General features: G+C 46.7%; 2 protein-coding genes across 4 annotated transcripts in view; one reads left to right on the forward strand and one right to left on the reverse strand.

Annotated features, from left to right (window-relative positions):
* Positions 1 to 14,405, reverse strand: part of VIPAS39 (VPS33B interacting protein, apical-basolateral polarity regulator, spe-39 homolog) — a 15,476-nt gene extending 1,071 nt beyond the window's left edge. The window contains exons 1-19 of one of the 3 annotated variants that reach the window (XM_072930295.1): positions 14,272 to 14,405; positions 13,880 to 13,972; positions 13,313 to 13,412; positions 11,872 to 12,015; positions 10,836 to 10,874; positions 10,413 to 10,477; positions 8,306 to 8,362; positions 7,301 to 7,393; positions 6,597 to 6,630; positions 6,050 to 6,152; positions 5,936 to 5,963; positions 5,701 to 5,774; positions 5,066 to 5,141; positions 4,638 to 4,772; positions 4,106 to 4,147; positions 3,625 to 3,714; positions 3,141 to 3,227; positions 486 to 575; positions 68 to 172 (exon numbers count right to left, since the gene is read on the reverse strand). In XM_072930295.1, the coding sequence (XP_072786396.1) occupies positions 68 to 172; positions 486 to 575; positions 3,141 to 3,227; positions 3,625 to 3,714; positions 4,106 to 4,147; positions 4,638 to 4,772; positions 5,066 to 5,141; positions 5,701 to 5,774; positions 5,936 to 5,963; positions 6,050 to 6,152; positions 6,597 to 6,630; positions 7,301 to 7,393; positions 8,306 to 8,362; positions 10,413 to 10,477; positions 10,836 to 10,874; positions 11,872 to 12,015; positions 13,313 to 13,412; positions 13,880 to 13,972 (1,455 nt within the window). In that variant the 5' untranslated portion in view covers positions 14,272 to 14,405. Of the gene's footprint in view, positions 1 to 67; positions 173 to 485; positions 576 to 3,140; positions 3,228 to 3,624; positions 3,715 to 4,105; positions 4,148 to 4,637; positions 4,773 to 5,065; positions 5,142 to 5,700; positions 5,775 to 5,935; positions 5,964 to 6,049; positions 6,153 to 6,596; positions 6,631 to 7,300; positions 7,394 to 8,305; positions 8,363 to 10,412; positions 10,478 to 10,835; positions 10,875 to 11,871; positions 12,016 to 13,312; positions 13,413 to 13,879; positions 13,996 to 14,088; positions 14,223 to 14,271 lie in introns of those variants that run through there. The other 2 variants (XM_002200539.6, XM_072930294.1) reach the window with 2 other exon arrangements.
* A 135-nt stretch (positions 14,406 to 14,540) lies between these two features.
* AHSA1 (activator of HSP90 ATPase activity 1) lies at positions 14,541 to 20,667 on the forward strand. The gene is given in 9 exon segments (NM_001245791.2): positions 14,541 to 14,664; positions 15,009 to 15,199; positions 15,375 to 15,457; positions 16,108 to 16,225; positions 17,808 to 17,896; positions 18,244 to 18,378; positions 19,140 to 19,241; positions 19,784 to 19,835; positions 20,262 to 20,667. Coding segments are annotated over 9 exon segments (1,023 nt in total). The 5' UTR covers positions 14,541 to 14,584; the 3' UTR covers positions 20,435 to 20,667.
* The last annotated feature ends 1,774 nt before the right edge of the window (positions 20,668 to 22,441 follow it).

Below are 22,441 nucleotides of genomic sequence, written 5' to 3' on the forward strand. Positions count from 1 at the left end.
CCATGCCCCTAGACCTAATCTATGTTTCTGGTGAGAGTGTCTGGAAGAAAGAGTAAGCATTTCTTACCGTGTTGCTGAGAATGCTGTGTATCTTCTCTTCTTCTGCAGAGCCCCGCTCCACCTTGCATTTATATGCTGTCAGCTGGATACGATCCTTTAGATCCCGGTAGGTCTAGATAAAGGGCAAAACCAGCACCCAGCTGAGATAAAGAGACACTTCCATGGTTAGATGGTGTCCTGCAGATGGGCAGGGCAACTCTACAATCCCCCATCCAGTTCCCAACACAGAACAATTTCAAAGCACAAATGCTAGGAGCCTCTCTCCTGACTCATGGACTTCTACTGGGAACCTTACCATTTTTCCCAGGCCACAGGGATAAACAAACCCCACCAGGCACAGGACAGAAGTGCACATGGCAGAGAACAGAAAAGCTAGAGAGAAAAAGCAGGCCCATGTCCCAGCTCTGCACACAGCAGCAATCTACCTCTATGACAACATCATGGCACTTGTATTTGGTAGCAAGGTTGAGCCGGGTCTCCACATCTTCCACCAGGCGCACGTACTCCTGCAGCACCTGTGAGAGACAGAAGAATGTCTCAGCTCCCTTCTGCAGGTATGTCCTGTCTCATTCCCTCACCCAGTCCCAAAACCTTTCAAGGTTGGTGGTCACACAGAGTTAGCCCCTTCTTTAAGGAACAAGTGACCTCAACAAGACTGTTCAGGATCCCAGAGGTGTTGCTTACAAAGCTCAGAATCACAGAAGAAGCCAAGTTAGAAGGGACCCACAAGGATCATAGAGTCCAATTCTTGTCCCAGCACAGCATCATCTCCAAGGGTCAGAACATGTGCCTGAGAGCATTGTCCAAATGTTTCTTGAATCCTGTCAGGTTTCATGGTGTGACCACTTCCCTGAGGAGCCTTTTCCAGTGCCCAATCACCCTCTGCGTGAAGAACCTCTTTCCAGTATCCAACCTAAACCTTCCCTGACACAATTTCAGGGCACTCCCTTGAGTCCTGTTATTGGTCACCCCTCCTCTTCCCCTCACAAAGAAGTTGTAGACTGCAATGAGGTTTCCACTCAGTCTCCTCTCTCCAGGCTGAACAGACCAAGTGACCTTAGCTGCTCCTCGTATGGTTTCCTCTCAAGGCCCTTGACCATCTTCATGGCTGTCCTTTAGAGACTCTCTAATAGCTTTATAACCTTCTTCTAATGTGGCACCCAAAACTGCCCCCAGCACTCGAGGTGAGGCTGTCCCAGTGGAGAACAGAGAAAGACAATCCCCTCCCTTGCCTGGCTGGTTGATTCTGCGCCTGATGCACCCCAGGACAACACTGTCCCTCCTGGCTGCCAGGGCAATGCTGGCTTAGGTTCAACTTGCCAGCAACCAGGATCCATGGTGCTGCTCTCCAGTCTCTCATTCCTCAGTCTGTCCATACATCCAGGGTTGCCCCATCCCAGATGAAGAATTCATCACTTTCCCTTGCTGAACTCCATTTAATTTTGGTGACTGCCCAACCCTCTAATTTGTTGAGGTCTCTCTGCAGAGCCTCCTTGCCTTCTAGGGAGTAAACAACTCCTTCCAGTTTTGTATCATCTACCAACTTGCTTAGTATCTCATCCAGTTGTGCATCCAAGTCATTTATGAAGATGTTGAAGAGCACAGGGCCAAGGATGGAGCCCTGTGGAAACCCCCACTAGTGACCAGTCACCAGTCTGATGTTGCCCTATTTACTGTAATATTTTATGCCCAATTCATGAACCAGATGCTCACACATGTCATCACTTGTTTATCCAGCTGTGTGCTGGACATTTTGTCCAGGATACCCCAAGTGACATCAAAAGCTTTACTGAAATCCAAAAACATTACATGGAGTAGCTTCCCTCGATCAACCAAGTAGGTTACCTTGTCATAAAAGGAAATCAAATTTGACAAGCACAACTTTCCTCTCATGAAGCCGTGCTGGCTGTGACCAATGACTGTGTTGTGCTCCAGGTTTCTCAATACCTCCCAGAATAATCTTCTCCATAACTTTACCATACACTGAAATTAGACTAGCAGGCCTACAGTCTCCAAAGTCCTCCTTCTTGCCTTCTTGAAAACTGGGACATTACCCAGCCTCAAGTCATCTGGCATCTCTCCAAATTGCCAAGACAGCTCAAAAAATCATTGAGAGGTTTTGTGATGACATTAGCTTGTTCTTTGAGGTTTCTTTGATGAATGCCATCATACCCCATAGATTTCCAACTGAAGCAGCAGATCTGCACAGATTCAGGGTCAACTGGGAGCTGATAGTTTTCGCAGTCATTGTAGTCCAACTCAGAGCACTGAAACCCGCTTGATCCACTATCTGTTTATGAGGTGACCATCCTCATCCTGTAATGGGCCAGTGTTATTTCTACACTCCCCACTGCCATTAAAATATTTGTAAAAACTCTGTTTTTTGTTCCCCACAATTCTGGCCAGCTTCAACTTCAGTAAAGCTTAGGCTGCAAAAAATTTTCTCCCTACAGTGGCAAGCAGCATCTGTTTTCTTCTCATGTCATTTGACCTTGCTTCTACACCTTCCTTTTTTGTCTTTGATTTCCAAGAGAAGATTCCTGTTCAATCAAGCTGGCCTTCTGCCTTGACGACCTGACTTCCAACATTTGGCAATTGCCTGCTATTGTACCCTTAGAAGGTCATGTTTAAAAACTGACTGATGGACCCCACTGCCAGGGGACCTTACCAATTTCCCAAGCAGCCTGAAGTCTGTTCTCCTCATGTCCAGACCTGAGGTTTTGCTGGCACTTTTCCTCCTATCAACAGAATGTTAGGCTACCTTGTTGCTACGGATCAGGTTAACCATTGCCAGCCAGATTAAGAAAATTTAATGTAGCAAAGGAAGGTGGCAATGCACATGGGAAGAGAGTTCCCAGCCAATTTTGTCCAGTTTTCCCTCTTGCAGTCAGAGCCAGGACCCCAGCCCTCAATACCGCTCACACCTTCTGTTGATGCATGGGTCACTCAGCTGTGTGCTGCACCCACCTGGCAAAGCCAGACGATCTCCCACTTCCAGCTAGGAAGCAGCTCACCTGAGGAGTCATTCATACACCAAATCCCAACAAAGAGCAGGACATAAGCAGGGGTTCCTGGCTCACCTGCACAGGAGCATTGTTCCTCTGCAAGATCTCCACCACCCGGTGGAAGCCAATAGGTGCCTTCTTCTTGGTGTAACCCAGCCAGTTCTGAAATGAGAATCAAACCTATGTTAACCCAAAAGGATAATCTCTCCAGTCACAAGAAAATGTGGTTTTTCTCCCAGTGCCAACAACATACTCCACAGCCACCACGTGCACCACGTTGCAGAGCCCTTCACACAGTGCTGGGCACAGGCTGGCTGCAATCCCTTTGGTAATAGAGCTCAGGGGCAGCCCCCTTCTCTGACCTTACTGCTGCAGCCAAACCAGGCCCAGCAGAGGTCTCAGGCAGGGAGAGGAGGAAGTATTGCAACACTCTACAGCAGAGGTGCTGGGCCCTATTGAAATAAAACCAGTCTGTCCAGTAATTCCAGAACAAGCCAGCTATCAGTAGCAGATGCCAGTACTTGGGACTGTGTCCTCAGCAAGGCTTTCTGCAGCTCACCTTGGTGGTGAGGAGGGCATCCACATCACCCCACGCCCGCAGCTTGGCACGGGCTGCCAGGGCAGTCAGCACATACTGCTTATCAGGAATCTGCAAGGCAGAAAGCTGCAGTCAGAACAGTAGCACAGCTCAGAAGGTCTGTGTGGGCTGGACATAAATGGCATCTGCCCCAGCTCTGTCTACACCAACACCCAGGCAAAGAGGCAAGGTGCTGCCTGATGCCATACACAGCACTACAAAGACTAGGAAGTGGGGATTTGCAAGTGCTGCTGCAGACAGGGTACATCCATTGAAAGTTTCCATGACTCCCAATTGCCTTTCTGAGACTCCAGAAGGGCCCTGCTCAAAAAGGATGCCATGGCCCCCTCCCTAAGCTCAGTGCTGAGCCCCTCAAATTCCTCCTACTGAGCTCCTTCATTACATATAGTTTGTCTGCCCATGTTTTCAGCTGGTGCTGCCACAGCAGGGGAGACTCACGCACCTTAAATGTCTTCTTCAGGTTGGTGGGGCTGCTGAACATTCCCTAGAGAAAGCAGACAAGTCAGTGCAAACTCAGAAGGGCAGGCCACAGCAGGGGTTCAGACACCTGTTATAAGGCATCTTCCTTGCACAGAGTCAATTTTCTCAAGATTTTACTGCTTTTTGCTCATGTCAGGGCCACAGGAGGAAGCAGCTGGCAGAAGAGAGCAACTATCCCACCCCATTAGCTGTCTGGTCTGGTTTCCCTACATCCTCAACTGGTGCACGTCCAGCACTTCCAACACCAGTAACACGTGCTCAGCCTCATGGGATTTACTGGGGTTTCTAGGAGGCAACTCCCTGACAAACTGTGCCAGGTTCAACGTCTTGGAGCACAAAACTCCAAACTGGTGCCAGGGGACAAAGTCTCTCTGAGAGATGAAACATGACCTCTCTTTCCCTGTTTCTCCTTAACGTGCCAGAGGTTGACCACCCCACACCTTGAGGGCTACAAGGATAAGATGGAACCTTATCTTCTGCCACATCATCCTCACCTCAGCCTCTGTGTAGTGGTAGAAACAGGAATAGAAGAGGGTGGTCACTAGTGGCATGTTGAGAATTGAAGCCTTGCGAGGATATTTCCGAAATAGCTCTGACTGCCCAGCCATCTCCAAGTGTCGATCATTAGCCTGTAGAATCAGGAAGAAAGATGGGGAACATAAACCAAGATGAGCCTGCTGAGCTGTGGGATAGAGACCTAGAGAGAGTGTTGTGACAGCAATGTGCAAACACAGCCCCAACATGCTATCAAGTCTCATATCTGGTACTTCACATGTGCCAGGCATAGCAGCCTGAATAGCAATTACAAATACACTAGCCAGGACAGGCTGGTTAGATCCAAAGTGGTGTAAGTTAGGGACTTACACCACTTATCTCACAGGTAGTCCCAGCCATCTCCTGACCAGCAGAGAAGATTTCATACCTCAATTATGATCTGTCGCTCCAGCAGAGTATAATGGTCTTGGATGTGGGAGGTATCCTCAGCTGAAAATGGCAGCCTGGCCAGACATGAAGAAAAGAAGCACTGTGACCAGCTCTTAAGTATAGAATCCTTCACTTACTTGTAAGTACTCTTAGAATATATTTTTCTCTACCAAACAAGCTCCCATTCTTCCCATCTTGAAAGGCTAGTGGGTACTCAAGCTCCTGACCCATTGCCCTCTCCAACTGGCTCTCTCCTTGACAGGCTTCAGAGAAAGAAATATTATGTGGTACCTCTCACAGAATAACCTAAAGTGGATGCTACCAACTACCTCAAGTGCTCAGGCACCCAGACTTTCATCCATCACAATCTGAAGGGCCAGTGATCAGAAAGTCCCTTGAAGCATCTTTCCTCCTGAATAAGCAGCAAAAGCTACTGGACTAGTGATCACCACAAATGATTCCTCATTGGTCTACACTATAACCACAACTCTACTCCCACTCCCCACTAAGGGAAAACCGACATCAGCTCTCAACCCATGTAAGCTATGGCACTGGCACAGAGGTTTAATTTTATTCACTACCACCTCCTGTGAAGAATCCACATCCCTCCCCTGCTTTTGCATTTTTTCTTACCCAATGCAACCTTTCAGAAATTCCCTCCTTTTTTCTACATCCTGGATGTTCAAATGCTCCCGGTACTGAGACAGCTGGAGGGAGAGAGGAAAGAAGCAGTCTGTTCTCAGGGATTTGGCAGATACAGTATTCCAGAGGATGAAATGGGGACAAAAAGATTTTGCGTGATTCCCACACTCTGCAGCCAGCCTCCCCCCCATGCACTAAGGGAGCTTATGCTCCTGGGAATACTCACAGCAACTTCCTCAGTCCTGTCTAAGAACCTGCAAAAGAGAATTAGCAAGCATTAACTTGGAGGCAGGGTCCAAGCAGTGTTCAGCCCTACCACAAGATGGATCAACAGCCTCACCTGAGCAGATCCAGAAGGAACTTCTGCTCACCCGTCTCTCTGAGGAAATGGATCAGATGGCACAAGGCCACCTGCCGCACCTCCAGCTCCCGAAACAAGATCTCTGCAGGGGAGAGAGTTTATGTACAGATGGGTGAAGCGCTACCAAGCAGAGGGGACTTAGCACAGTGCATGGAGTTAAAAATCACTGGCAGGATTCAACAATCTTATCCCATCTCAAATCAATGTGTTGGAGGCTGGAGCACAGAAGAGCCCAATCACTGGGCTGACAGCTGAATTCACAGCCATGTGCTACCTCTTCATTTTCATTCATCCCATCACCACCACCTACCACTGCTTAAAGCTCTTCTCTGGAGCCATTGTAGGCATCACCATCCTCCCCACCTCCTACATTACACTTGCTCCTACATTACACAAAAATATTTCATGCTTAGTAAAGCAGCAATAGCCCAAATGCTCTCTTTGTAACTTGCACCCAGTGAAAGAATTACCCCCTCCATCCTTCACTGAAACACACTACAGAAATCCCAGCCCCAGTCATGCTCACCTCTCCTCAGCGTCCGTTTCAGGAATATCAAGACCTGTGAGCACAGCCAGACAGGTCAGAATTAAGACATACAAAAAACCAGCACACTGGTCAAGGCCTAGAGAAGTTTTTGCAAAGGGCCTCTGAAAACACAGCTCTTATAGCACTGAATTTAAATTCTGGTACTCACAACACCCAGGACAAGCAGTGAGCCTGGGCCACAGCTGCTTAGATTCTTGCCTATACTCCTACTCTGGAGTTTAGTTAAGCGAGACCAAAATTTACAAAGGAAAACCTTTCCATGCAAAATCCAAGGAATTACAAGACCTGGATGAAGTAAGCTCTGACACAATCCTATTTCCTGTGTGATACTTTAAAAGCCAGAAAAACTGGTGAGGCCCCAGACCCCAAATACCAGGTCCCAGATATTCTGTGCTGAAATGAGCAGATTAAACCTTGACCTTCAAGAAGTAGTTGCAAAAATCTGTAAGGCTGATGGATCAAAGTCCTTGTTATTAACATTAATTATGCAGAATGCAGGAAAGACAGCAGGAATAGAGAATTTCACAGTCTTTAGCTTTGACATTTTCCAATAACTGTTTGGTTTGAACTAAAGAACACCTCCCAGTCTTGCAAGACCGGGTTGCCAGCTGACTACATTCTCCAAACACTCTCTGTGGGGCCACCCCGCAGTCCCAGCCCTGTATGGCCCCAGCAGGACTCACAGCTGTAATGACATTCCCATCATGCCCTGCCACAGCTTCATCCAAGAGCACCAGCTTGTCCTGCAGGGAGCGAAATCTCTCTAGAGAGCAGACCTAGAGACAGAACAGGAAAAAGCAGGCACGTGGGACATGACACAGTCCTCAGGCTGAATCCAAGGTATTTTATCCCTCTCCCATAAGCCCTTCAGCAACATGAATAACTGCCCTCCCAATGAGTGGAGAAATTATTTCTTATGTAGCTGAAACCACATGCTGCATAATCCCCGAAAATTTGTCCACAGGAGTTGCAGTCAACCCTCATTACAGCCCAGTCTAGGACAGCAGACAATGTACATTCAGCACAAACACCCTTGTAACAAGACAAAACTTTCCTGTACACCACAAACCACTAGCCCTGACAGGAGGAGGGAACTCTGCAGGCCCCTTTCCACAAAGGAGACCAGAGCAGTAGTCATAACTCCCTTCTTCTTACCCCACGTCTGTGGCCTCTCTCATCCTTTAGTTCACCTCAGCCTGTGAGGAGATATGTGCAGAGTGAAACCACAATCTCCCTACGTGTTCACTGCACACTGAGGCAGCTGAGACTAAGATTACAGCTCCAGTGAAACCATTTCTGTCTTCCTCCCTCCATTTGCCACCAAGTGAGAATGGAGATAAAGCTCCACCCCTCAGATTTTTAAAATAAACCCAGCCCCAGGGAGCAGAAAGGGTAGAAAGGGACACAGAAGTACAGATACCTACTGTCAGAGCCTTGCTGAGGGGACAACTCAAGTAAACAAAGCAACAAAACCCTGAAGTTCTCCTGCTGCTCCTGAGCTAGTGTGACCCCAGCACTGCCACCTGGCAAAGTAACTGACAGGCAGACCACCATCCCTGCTAGGTGCTGCAAGCAACGCAGATCCCCTCCTTGCTCCCAGAATAGCCAGGAGCACAGGAAAGCGTAGAGCATCTTGGGACCACCCACCCTCCATCTCATACAAGCAGGTGGGAGTGCAAAGTCCTTACCTTGCCCCTCTGCATTCGCCTGACTGTATCTTTGGGGCTCCAATCACTGCTGTAGTCCTGCCATGGGAAAAAATAAAGCACTCTTAAGCCTCAGATCATTTCAGCAATCTCCAAGCTGCTTTCCACTTCTGCTGCATCAGGGATGGCTTACATGCAGCTACTCACACTTATCATTCAGCTGTTTCAGGAAAAGTGTTAGTAGGATGTATATGCACATTTTTCAGGTGCAGATTTTGAACCCTCAGACTCTGCATGTGCTGGTGTGGAGGGAAGCTAAAGGCTCATATGTTAACACAGCCTTTCTACTGCCTCAGTAAGGTCTGTCATCATATCCCTTGTAAGAAGTGCATTGCATCAGGTTGTTCTCCTTGCAAACTGTGTTGCTTTCAGGACAAACAAAATACATGCAAAAGAGACTAACCCAAAACTGAAGGGCAAGGAGTCAGTTTCTTGTTACAATTCAGACAGACTTTGCTGGTGAGCCTTCCACAGCACTGTGGAGAGCACAGGGACAAGAGAGCCTCAGGCAAGCACCTGGGGAGTCACACAAGACAACGACATAGTGACAAAGGCATTGAATCCTGGAGGACCACCTTGAGGTAATATGCTACCGCTGCTGCAATGACCAGAATTTTCCTCCATCAGCAGGTAGACACTATGATCTGAAGCACTAGATAAAAAGTGATGGTGGCTCGAGCCACTCCTAACTCAGACACCATAAAGTCATCTAGGTCTCTGTGAGGCACTCAAGCCAGGAGTTGCAATTCAGCTTTCTGCCTCAAAAGCCCAGAGAAAGGAAGCAACTAGAACCAGCTCTGTGGACACTGAATTTTAAACCTATTGAAGATTTATTGAAAGCCCAAATCTAAGGATGAAAGGTCCTATTGGGAGACCTCTGTACGAGTCTCTCAAAGCACTGTACAGCTGAGTGTCAAATACCCTGATATTCTGAGCACCAGAGTTCCCTCCAGCACCTCTGGCCAGAGGCATCTTCTCAGCTTGTCACTGTCAGGACACTCATCAAAAGCTGCCACTAATTTTCCCTTTTTTGTCCCACCCCACTTACACCACCCCCATTTGCATTTAAGAGGCTGCATAATCCTTCTCCTTCCTGTTTCACTGCTTCTGCAGGCCCAGAACAGAACACAACAGGGCACTCTTGTTTCTCCTGCTGTGCTTTGAGGAAGTGTTGTCTGTTAGGCTATGTCATTAATGGCTAATTGACAAAATACACCAACCTGAGGAGGATCAGATGGCCAAGGAGAGGTGGACCATGAACCCTAACAGCTCAAGGATGCAAATGCCAGCTACTGGAGGAGACTGGGGTCTGGAATTCAGCTACAAAACAAACCAGATGTCTAAGACCAGCTACTGGAGGGACCCCATACAGTGTGTGTATGTTCCACTAGTGGAATTGGTCAGACAGAAAGAAAGCTCAGGATCAAGTTTGAGTGTTTTCTGTATGTGTCTACTCATAAAGGTGTTGGTTTCTGTCTTGATTAATCTGTGCAGACAGCTGTGTTAGTATTATGCATGTCTGTCTCTGTAGGAAATATAGACTCAGTCCTGTTACTACCTGGACCTAGGGACATGGGATCACAATCTCACACCTAGTAAGAGGAATCCACCTTGTCCCAAAATCCTCTAGATTCTCTAACACTTATGACAGCATATCTGGTAGACAAACACTCCTGCCAGTTGAAATGCAGCCTCTGCACAACTCCCTCTATGTTGTCCCAGTGATTTATGAACAGGAAATTTCAAAACTTCCATATTTAAGAAAATGTAAAAACCACATATGATGCCAGTTTATCTGTCCCAGCATGAAAGCAGCTTACAGACAAAGCACTATTTTGAAATCCTTTCCACAAAGGCTGCTAGGCTATTCATTAAAAGAAGTAACCAAAACCAAGACCCCCTGCAAATCTCTGTACTTCTGAGCAAAACCAGAGAACACTTAAATTACTGCAACACTGCATTTTTCAGCTCCCTGTCCTATTCCCTGCATTGCCTTCTTCTGTCTGAAATAGCAACTGATCACTTCCCATGAAACCAGTAGAGTAGGAAGTTCACTAATCTTGGTATACAACAAGCATAGGCTGCTCACCTTGTACTCAGCTTTTGGTCTGCGCAGCTCTGGGGCATAGTTTTTAACTCCTGTGTCAGTGAGGGCTGAGAGGGAAAGGCACAGATGAGTAGCACATAAAAATCCTGATTCATATCCACTTCCAAACCCATCCCTTTATTGGTTTTCATGGCAGAAGAACCAAACTTAAGCACCAAATGGCAATACAGCATTACTCTAAAACAAATGGTTGTCAGTAGTACGTAAGTAATTACCCCAGATCACCATGCCAATTCTTTAATTTCTTTGAGGAAAGAACAACCCATGATTGAACTTTTAGCCAGCACATGATTCAGTTTCCCTTCTTGCATCATAAGGCAGATGACACTTCCCTTTTTTTTGGAAATGCTTTGTTGTGTGTAAATCTGCACACCTCCCAGAATGAGGCAGGGACCCAAAACTTACCATCTGAAAGGGACTGGAAACTTGAGAGTTTGTTTCGTCCTGAAATAAAAACACTGATGAGACACTGTTCCTTCACCAACACCATCTCATGCACAGGGCACATAAACTGAGACTGCAATCCAGTTTACTGCAGCTATACCCCTGTAGAACAAGCCACCCTGTATAGCGATTCACACTACACCAGCACAGCTGGGGCTCACCTGCTTATGTTTTAGGGATTTGTAGTAGTAGTCTGTGGCATCACAAACCATATCACGCTCCATCCCTATCTGCTCTCTTGGTCCTGAGGCCAGGAGAAGTTAGACCTGAATTCACTCATCTATCTACAGAGCAGAGGCTCAAGCACATGGCACTGCAACATAGGCATCCAAATTGCAGCCCTGGTGGATGGACCTGTCCATCTTGCCATAGCCTTTCTCATCACCTTATTGTCACAGTTCAGAGTAAAAAACCCCCCTGAGACAGAGACACAAAGTAAAAGCTGTTTTGTTGTCTTGCTGTGTGAGAACAGAGCTGAACTCTTGCAAGCTGTATATGTTTGCACACAGCCTGCTGCACAGCTCCCCCCATAACCAGCCAGCCTGCCACTACTGCTATCATGTGTTTGCTGAACCAACACCAACAGTAGCCAGCTGAGCTCCAAATAAAGGACAATCAATCTGTCTTCTCTACAGAACTGAAAATCAAGTGAGGGCTACATGGGTCAAGCCGGTCCCTTCACAGCCTGCTCTTTTCCACCAACCAAATGGATTGCCACGCAGTGCTGTGCTCTACCTTGCTGTTCTTTGGAGCCTGGATTTTAAGAAGACGTATCTCCAAAGCCCCTTCCCGCTCCACAAAAGCATGTGCTCTGCTGCACAAGATAGTCTTCATTTCTGACCAGTGAGCAATACACTTTCCACCTTGAGGAGAGATTGGAGCTTCCCTGTCTTGCAATACACTTCAGATGAAACAATTTACATATAAGATAACACATTGCCCCTTGACAGCCTTAAGGGAAAACACATTTGTCAATAGTGTGTATAATAAACCTCACCTTTGAACAGGCTGCTCAGGGAGTAGGAAGAAGCTTGTTTGGGAAGAGCAGCATAGGAGGAAGAGCCTTTCTGTAGGCTGGAGTCTCGGCCATCCAGGGAGCTAGTGCTGCCAGAGGCTGTCTCTTTGATTGACCAGGAGATACCTGTATGCAGACAGATCATTTTTATCTGAGAAAGAGTCTGTAAAGAATGATCTTCTGGCACAGCAGAAACATTCCCAGCTGTGTTCTGGTCAGTTCTGCACTAGCACATCTTGGTAAGTCTGACCTTCAGCTCTAAGTAGACACAGTGCATCTCTCCATGCAGAATTCCAGTCTCATATAATGCTGCTTGTTAAGCAGTAGTACATTGTCCTCCAGAAATGGCTGGTTTCAGCAACATTGTACAGCTGGCTACAGCTTGTGTAAAAGGAATACACAGGCACCCCACTTTTATATATTATTGCATGAGGCAAGGCATAGTCCTTGTTCTAAAAGTACAAAGCAAGACAGAGTCCCTAGCCTACCTCAAACTGCAGAAGCCTAAGAGCATGCTTTCCTGAACACTGAAGATGAAGATAACTTTCCTTCCCACACAGACAAAACAGCTCTCAGTGTGCATATGCTGCTGACAACAATGCATATATCTCCCTCCTGCCTGTTCAATACAGTATCCCTTGTTTTCACACAGCTGCACAACACAAATATTTTAACATCAGGATGGCAGACAAAAAACCACAATAGGTAAAGAGACCCTGGGTGGGAAAACAAAGCAGAGGGAAGAGCTACAGCAAAGGACAAGAAGATCAGTCTTTGAAGGTCCTCTGGGTGACCCATATGAAAATTGTCATAGTTTGACACTGGCTAGTATGTGTCACAATTCTGTGGATCATGAACTCAAAAGCACAGCACACAGGATTGTGTGTGGGCCATGAACTCGCTCCCATCATCACTAGAAACACATCTGCTTAATGTTTATAGTTCGCTTTCAAATTTCAAGCATAAGAGTCATTCTATAAGCACACATTAAACCTTGAATATCTGCTTAAAGTGCTGTGGGGTCAAAACACAGACACTTTAAATAGTGCCATTTCAGGCAGTGATGTGAAGGAAATGATCACCTAGAATCTCACAGGCCACCTGAGCAAGATAAGTATCAGTCCATAACCACCAAAATACCTGCTTTGAGCTTGGCTATGTATTAGAAAAAAATACAGTGAATTCCCTTCTCCAGAGCAGTCTGCACTCCTCTTTTTTACACAATTTGGGCTTCTGCTCACTCTCTTTTCAGTGAATCTGCTCAGATAAATCAAGTAGTTCATAATGTGACCTGGGAGACTCGAATCAGATTAGATATGTAGGATTAGATAGCAAATAATACTCCTGACTTAAATGACTTGACTTCAGCAGCAGTTTTAAACCCCTCTGTCTCAAGGATAATTTGCAGTATTTCTGCACTTACTTCCCACAGGTTCTCCACTCCAGCTGACCCTCTCGAGGTCATCATCATCATCATCAACAATGTCGCGAAGGCTGTTCACTGCCCGTTTGGATTCCTTCAGCTATACACAAAAGAGTGACTTTGCATAAGGACCATCATAATTGCAGAATGCACTCTGTTTCCTATTCTCATCAGACATCTTCCAAAGAACTTTGAATACAGCTTCTTCAGCTTCCATTGCTGCTTCTTGGGATGCTATTTTAGTCCTGTAGCTGTGCAGCAGACAGAGGAGCCGTTCCTCACTGCTGGGAACCCCAAGGACACCTACGTGGACACTAACATCTCAACCAGAGGGAAATGCAGTTTGGTGCGCGGGCGAGGAACCACGTCCTAAAGAAATTTCGGACTGGCTACTGTGGAGGGAAAGACGGGAGACTTTGGTACCCTCTGAGTGGGCAGGAGGTGACAATGCACCTACAGAACACCAACCCTCCGCGATGTGCAGGCCCGAGACCTGGGCTGGGACGGCTACGGGGGCCCACCCGGCGAGGGTGTCCTACCGGCAGCTCCAGGGTCGGAGCTCCCTACCTGCGAGAGCTCGTCATCCTCGTCGTCGAAGGTGAAGGCTCGGAACTTGGAGCTGTGCCAGTACTCCTCCTCGTCCGCCCGCACCCTGCTCATCTGCAACGGCACGGCGCGGCTGCCTGAGCACAGGGAGGGAGCGGCTGCCTCGGGGGTATCACCGCCCCCGGCCCCGGCCCCGGTCGCGGCCCCGCCGCCCCTGGCCCCTCTCTCACCTCGCCGCCCCTCCCGCGCCAGCAGCGCCTCACAGCAGGGCAGGGCAACACAGGGCAGGGCGGGGTAGGGTAGTCGCGCGCGGAGCACGCCGGGACATGTAGTTCTCCCGCTGGGTGCAGCGCGGCTGCTCCTCGTTCACGCACTACGAGTCCCGGCGTGCCCCGCGGGTCGCATTGACTTGCCTTCGGACTACCAGTCCCAGCGGGCTGCGAGTGCGGCGGAGCGGTGTCTGGGCCGGCAGTCGGGATCGGGGCTCTGGAAACTGCGGGCTGGCTCCGGGAGCTGTGGGCCGGCGGGGACGGGAGCGGGAGCGCCAGCCCCAGCCCTAAGCTGCCTGCAGCGCGGCGGAACCGCTAGCCAGGCGGAACCAATAAGCCGGGGCCGCGCGGCGGGGGCGTGCCGGAAGGGCCCGCGCCGGGCGGAAGGCGGGAGGCGGCGCGGCGGTTCTAGCAGTTTCCACGGGCGCTCGGAGCGGAGGCGGCGATCCCGGTCCCGATGGCCAAGTGGGGGGAGGGAGACCCGCGCTGGATCGTGGAGCAGCGGGCGGACGCCACCAACGTCAACAACTGGCACTGGTGAGCGGGGTGGCTGCTCCCAGAGGCGCCGGGGCCCGGGGCGGAGGGGGCTGCACGGCCGGAGTCGCGGGCAGAGCTGCCTCCCGTCCCCTCCCCGCGCTCTGCTGCTGAGGCGCCGTGCCCGGGCCGCTCCTCCGGGGCAGTCCCCGGCCCCGTGCGTGTGTCCCGGGGTGCCGGATCCGAGCTGTGCCGGGGGAATGCCTGGAGGTGGCCCGGGGAAGAAATCTGTGTGTATTTGTGTTGAGGTGGGGCAGGGATACAAGATTGGAGAGCACTGGATAGTCCCAGTATGCACTGTCAGCGTGGCATGTCCCAGATTGTCACCCTGCTCGGTTTTCCTGCAGGACAGAGAGGGATGCCTCCAACTGGTCCACGGAGCGGCTGAAAGCTCTCCTTCTGCCTGTCAGGGTGGAGGGTGAGGAAGGAACGTGTGAGGTGACAGAAGTGAGCAAACTGGACGGAGAGGCCTCCATTAACAACCGCAAAGGGAAGCTTATCTTCTTCTATGAGTGGGCTATCAAGCTGGCATGGACCGGTGAGTGATATGTATCCCTCCTGTTTCGAAGTTAGATTAATGTGTGATATCAAGGGTAAGGATACTTATCTCATTTGGGAAATAATAACAAAGGGAATATCATATTTTGATACCATACAAGTTTGCTTTGACAACAACAGAGTAAGAAGGATTGATCTGAACAATATAATTGCAGGCACCTCAAAGACAGGAGTGAAGTACAAAGGTTATGTGGAGATTCCTAATCTCTCAGATGAAAATGACATTGATGAAGTTGAGGTAAGCAAAGCTGGATGTATGGAGTATTCTAACAGGAGTACTCACAGCATTAATATCTCCTTCTCTGTTTCCATTTTTAGGACATTCGTGTAGAATTTTTACCTGTTAGAGATTGCTTAAGTTAATAGAATCAGAGAATGCTTTGGGTTGAATGAGATCTTTAAAGGTCATCTATTACCAACCTCTCAGCCGTGAGTAGGAACGTCTGTCTCTAGACCAGGTTACTCAGAGCTCTATCCAACCTGGCCTTGAATACCTCCAGGGATGGAGCATCCACAGACTCTCTGGGCAACCTGTTCCAGTGCCTCAACCACCATTAGAGTGAAGAATTTCCTTCTAATTTTTAATCTAAATCTACCCTCTTTCAATTTAAAACCGTTACCTTTCATTCTGTCACTGCACTCCCCAATAGAGAGTTGCTCCCCCATCATGTTGTATCTTTATCAGATTAATTCCTGGCTTCTAGATGCAAAAGGCTCTGTAGCACAGGAAGGTGTTTAGGCACACATGTACAGGCTGAGAGAGGTGAAGTGAAAGATGAATAAAACTGCAGGGCTGTTTATGAAAGTTTAGCCAAAGTCTGTGATATTGAATTAAATAAAAGAACTGTGCACATTTGTCCTTGTTAATCAGTGCTTTTTATTGTTCAGATCCTTGTCAGCCTTGCTAAAGATGAGCCTGACACTAACTTGAAGACCCTGATGAAGCAAGAGGGTGCAAAGAAAATTAGAGATGCAATGAAAACTTACATCAGCACTCTCAAAACGGGTATGTAACTGAGCGGGAGAAGTGTTATAGGAACCCATATGGACTAATTCTAAAGAAGGGATGGGGTAAAGAGAGGAGTTGCTCGCTCCATCTCAACAGAAAGGTGTCAGAGCAATAACAGTAACTTTGGGAAGAAGCATTTCTGGCTCTAGACAGTATAGCACAGCTCAGAAAGATTGGTTTTGGTGGTAATGCAATAATAAACAGAATTTTAAAATTTATGTTTTAAAAGTGAGAATGCCCTTCATATCCTGAAGCTATAGAGAAAATGAAAGCCAGTAAAAAGGGTTGGTTACTCCAGTGACATAGTCACTGCCTGTGGCAGAATCTGGCCTTCAGTTGGCTTACTCCCTTGGAAAGTGATACCTTCTCCAGTTTGTCATTTGTTTTTGGGTTTTTTTTCCCCTCTTGCCACACTGGTAAAGACATCTAGTGTTACTTGGATTTTAGAATAATTGATGTCTGGAAATTGCTCTGCAGGTTTTGTTGGTGTCTTTTAATGAGCTGTCTCAGCATCTGGATCAATTCTTTTGTTAAGTTAAATCTGAGTCCAGCAGTTGGAGTTAAATCAATGTGCTTTGGTTGAGTTTGACTTTCCTCTCAAATACAGGCTGGGAATGCTACAGTTACTTTTTATATCCATTTATCTTACATTATATGTCCTAGATATGCTGGGTACAAACCACCACTGATTGCTGTTTTTCCAGGATTAAATTTCTGTACTCTTGGTTTGTTTTTTTTTTCAGGCACTGTAGTGTTCAGGCTGTGAGATGCAGTCACCCAGTGAAAGATAAGAATGCTAATCAGAAAAATCTGTATGATCTTGTGGGCTGCAATAAATGAAAATAAGTGGGAACCAAGTATTGCAGGATACAGGTTTATGCACATATGATAAAATTTTGCTTTCTAATGGAATTTTGCTGCTCTGAACAGATGAAGAGGAAGAAAAAGGAGCAAAATATTTGTGTAATTGGTAAAAGCAGAAGTGACTGAGCTGGAGAAAGAGCAAATGTAATTCTGAACGAGGGTGAAGGTTCTGATGGAGTTACAAAAGTGTTAGTGCTGCTGGACAGAGTGCTGGTGAGGCGTGCCTGGCTTTCTTGTGTAGTCCTGGCATCTGGCATTGATAGAGAGTTAGAAGTTACTATTGTTTACCACGGCAATACAAGAAATGGAAAAGCTTGGTTTGGTGTGTCTAGGCCAGCAAGGCAAAAGTTTTTGATGCATGATTGCAATTTATATTAGAGAGTGAGAGAGGAAAAAAGCTACCCAAGTCTAAGACTAAGCAACATGAATGTGAGAGGAGCGTGTGGAAGTATGTCTAGGCTTCGAAGAGGAGGTAAGTTCCTAATTGCTAGTGTGGGCAGGTTCTGACAGGGCCTTCGGTGGAGAGTAGTGAGGGAAAGAATTAATTGCTTGTAAAAAGAGGTCTGTGACTTTTTCTGAACACTGTTTCAGGTCATGGATGCTAGCCAAGAGCAGGGGGGAAACCAGGAAGCCCTTTTTGATTGTGTATTTCAAAGTACAGTCAGAAGGTACTTGATCTTTTATCAGTTTCATGGGCACATTCCTGTCTTTCCAGAATTCACCCAGGGCATGATTTTGCCCACAGTGAATGGTGAACATACCGAAACGGCACCTCAGGTGGCTCCTAAAGCAGAAGACCGCAAGGTAAACAGAACTGCAAACATGCTTTGGGATCAGTGAAGAAAGGTGCGCTGTATTAGATTCTGGAACTTACAGGAGCAACCTGTGTTGTGTATAGGATATACACATTCAGGAACTGGCAATCTGTGGAATAGGTGTGACTGTTATCATTGGCAGCACAGGATGTTTCTTCCAAGCAAAGTGATAAATCTGCTTTGTACATTTAAGTATGGTTTTATCTTATTGCATCTTTACTAAGAGCCTTTGTTTTTCCCCTTGGATATATGAACTATTTGTTGATTTTTTTGGTTTGGATTTTCTTTTGGTGAAAAAAAGTGTGTATGTGTTTGTTTTCCCTGTTGTTTTGTCAGACGGCTGCCAGGAGCAGTACTGCCATACCACAGTCCAAATCCATAGGAGTCAAGATCCCTACCTGTAAGATCAGTTTGAAGGACACCTTCTTAACATCCCCTGACGAGCTCTACCGGGTATTCGTTACTCAGGAGGTAATGCCTGGCTTCTTCTGAAAGTTGTTCTTTGCATATAGGAGGCTCTTTCTATTAAGGTTTTTAAGAAGTTCTGTAGGACATTCACAATCCATGAGAATGAAATCAGAAGACTGTTGTACAAAGTAGTTGCTGAAAGCTTGTGTGTGCATCTTTTCACACAGCTGACAAGAGGGGATTAATGCGAACCAAAAGCAAGTTCCAGACTGCTGTCAGCATCTCTCTGTAGGTGTATCCCTTACTGCATGTGGCCAGGTCACTTTAGATTTACAGTTGTGTGCTTCTGGTTTGTTTTTTCCTTTTAAGGTTGGGTGGTACCAAAAGCACGCTTTGGGAATAGCTTCCACTTTTCCACATGCTATTATATAGTTTAGGAGGAGAGAGCAGCATTGTATCATTATTTAAACATCATCTTAGTCTTTTGTTCTTCCTAATTTGATAAGAAAAATGAAAAAGCAAAGAATGTTTTTTTCTTAGAATTAGGTTTCATTAAGAAATCAACAAAGTAAATCACTGTGTGACTTAGAACACTGCATAGCACTATGAAAGCTGGAGGTTCTTTTCCTTGGGCCGGTGAAATGTTGCTGTAGTAGCTAAAAATTTGATTTTCTGGCCAGGGATTTTTGTCTTTTGCTGAAGACCTTGCACTATTGACCCACCTTCTCTTCCAAACTTTTGTATCTGGGTGGGGAGGCATTAAGCAACAAGTTTGCAGGAAAATAATGTCAAGTAATACAGATCTGCTCCTGAATTCTTTTCAGATGGTCCAAGCTTTCACCCACGCACAAGCCACCTTGGAGGCCGATAAAGGAGGCAAGTTTCAGTTGCTGGATGGCAGTGTCACAGGAGAGTTTGTTGACCTAGTAAGTACTAACCAGTTCAGGTGTATCTTGCTCAGAGGCAGCACTGTTATCAGGCTGTAACTTTTTATCAGTTCTGTTAGAGTGCTTTTGTTAGCTAACTGTGGGGTTCTATCTGGTGCCCAATAGTTACCTAAAATTTCTGTGGCTATTGAAGGATTCTTAGTAGTATGGATTAATGCATGGCATTTCATTCTGGGGAGAAAATGTGACTTCCAGTCATAAATCTTCCCTGTCTTTGTGTGATTTTACTTACCAGAGGTTGGAGGAGTGTTAAAGATAGTAACTGAACCTTTTTCTCTTTGGCTCAACTGCCACTAAAGTCTTCTGGGAAATCAAGGACTCTGTCTCAGTTTTGGGGCTATACTATCGCATACCTTTCTAGAAGGGGATTGAAAAGAAAAGGACACTTAAAATCTCTTTCCCTCTGTGTGTGTGTTTCTCAAGGCATCTCTAAGGCTTCATTCATATCAACACGATTCTAGATGTTTTCTATTAGATTGCAGGATTTACAAAAGTTACTACTCAATCTTTGTCTTTTCAAGGTTCCTGAGAAACAACTTGTTATGAAATGGAGATTTAAATCTTGGCCAGCTGGTAAGTAGTCCAGAAATGGACTTGCCCGTCTTTGAAGGATACCAGCCCCATTTGCCACACTTAATTGTAGCTCATGATCAGGGAGGAGAGGATGTTCTGGGAGCTGCTCCAGTGTTATCCCAGCTTCCTATCCCACACTATCTTGCTTGGATCTCCAGCCACTGCGCTGTGTAGAGGAGTGAGCAGGTAGGAAGGAGATGAAGTAGCTGCTTGTAAAGCTGTAGCTGCAACTGCTTCAAACCGCAGGGAGAGGGAGCCCTCTTCTAGCCGTGTTTCTAGGGAAGGCCTGCAGCTGCCATAAGTAGACCCTCTGGGAAGGACCTCGAAGTCTTAAGTGGTGCCCTGTGAAGGGAGGGGCAGAGCAGCCGCTGGGGGCTGCACCTACTGTACTACACACTGCTGACAGATGTGCTTTGGTTCCTCTAGGGCACTTTGCAACCATCACCTTGAACTTCAATGACAAAGGTGGTGAGACAGAGGTGTGCTTGGAAGGTAAGGGCGTTCCTGCCAGTGAGGAAGAAAGAACAAAGCAAGGCTGGCAGCGCTACTACTTTGAGGGCATTAAACAGACATTTGGTTACGGTGCCCGCTTGTTTTAATACCGGCTGCTGGGAGGCTCTGCCTGAAGACTCTGCCACATGGACTGATAAAATTCTCGCCTGTTTCTTTCTAATCTTGGCCCTGCCGCTGAGTAAAGTGGGATGACAGGTGATGAGGAAGGCCATGGAGCAGCACCACTTTCAGTCCCTCACTGCTTTTTGCATGTCTTGTGCTGCAGGGGATTCTCTTACATGTACATACTTCTATTGCTAAATAAACCTAACTTAAAAAAACACTGTGGAATTTGTGTCCTCAGATTGGCTTGAGTTCAAAGGGTTGAGCGATAGGCTGAGGGAGGGATATGTCTAGAAAAACACCAATCAATGAGGATTGCTGATGCCAATATGATTTATTCCTCACTTCTGGGGGAGTAGAGATCATGAGCTTGATGCAGTTTTTAGTCTGAGCAGCTGCTCATTTTCCCTCTGCTTTTGATCTGCCGGTAGTAAATGTTTCAAACTCCTCCCATTTTTGAAGGGATCTGTGATCCTGTTCAAGCTGTTCCTCTCCTTTGCATATCCCCTTCAACACAGTCATTTCTTACACTTCCACTAGTCTGCTCTACATGCATGACAATCATGCAAACCAGTGCTAGGGAAACTCACCTAGGAGTTTCTAGATCAATGTTTCTAGAAAGTTGTGGGGCCCAGGGCCAGCTATCTCCAAGAGCTTCAGGCCAAAGCAAACTGTTTTTTTCAGAAATAAATCCCACCTCCATTTAGAGTCTACAGAGTACAGTACTTTTTGCTCATCATACTTCAGCTATTGCTTTAACTGGTGAGGAAGAAAAAAAATGTTTGCTCTCACCTGTTAATATGTTAGTTCCTGGAGCTGTCTTCAAAAGCAATAAACTTGTGTATAGGAGGGGTGAAAATCTGATAAGTGTCAACCTGCTTAACCTCAAGGGTGACAGAAGTGTTTGGTTTTCTTTTTGAGGCATTAGCTTCTCTTGTATACTTTTTTCCCTAGTGTTTTCTGCAGAGCTCCTCTAGTAAACTGGAAAAGAGTAATGTTACTAGGTGAAATTTACTGGTTTGGGGATTTTTCTCTTTTTTTATTAATTTTTTGAAATCTGATTTGTATGTGATTACTGTTCCCTTCAATAGAGGAGACAGGAAAACAACTAGTGGCTGTTTTAAAAAATCCCTGAATGTAGTTGTTGGAGTCTCCTTTTAAACTATAAAGAGTATTCTGCCTGTTCTCACTACTTCAAAGTGCTGAAGTATGAAAAAATCATGAAGTGTATACAGACAGACATCAAGAATGCAGCATGAACAAAATCCTGTAGTGTGTACTCATCCCTGAGTTGACCTATGAGAACAAAGGAACTTGTACAAAGAGGCAGCTGTAGATACGGTAGAGCTTCCTTGTGCCATGCAGGGTTCTCTTCCCTAAAGCAGTGTCTGGCTGGGAAAATGGATGCAGGTATTTTGGCAGGATTTTTGGGCACAGATGAACTACTGTATGCAGCTGGTAGGCTGTGGGGAGGCAGGTAACATGATGGAGCACACTGATCTCACTGCACAGCCTGTATGGTTTTCTGTTTGGCAAATCCTGGACAGCAACATGGGAAACCTTAAACAGCAGGGCTAGCAAGTGAGTTCACAGCCAAAAATTTGGTAGAGAAGAGCAAAATTATTTTAAAACTGAAAAAAAAAAAAAAAGAGCTTGTTCTAAGTCAGCTTGAGACAAAGGTGACAGCTGAGTTGTGATGTCCTTGCTGTGCTTGGGCAGCAATGCTGTGGTAGCAGTGCTCACCCACTGCAGGCTCTGCTGCCACAGCTGGGCCAGGGCAGGAGAAGGCAGGCCCTGCTAATCACCTGCTGCTGGAAGGTTAGGAAGTGGGACAGGAAGGCAACTGAAGTGGAATTTTAATTGCCTTCCTTTCATCACGAGCAGGGTTTACTTCGGGCATCCTGCTGCTACTCTAATAGGGCACACTTTGGCCCCAGCCAGCAACCCACATGCATGGGGCTCATGGACTCAGGGCTTTGCTCGGAGGCCAT

Source organism: Taeniopygia guttata, chromosome 5, assembly GCF_048771995.1.
Source record: "Taeniopygia guttata chromosome 5, bTaeGut7.mat, whole genome shotgun sequence".
Classification (NCBI taxonomy): Eukaryota; Metazoa; Chordata; class Aves; order Passeriformes; family Estrildidae; genus Taeniopygia; species Taeniopygia guttata.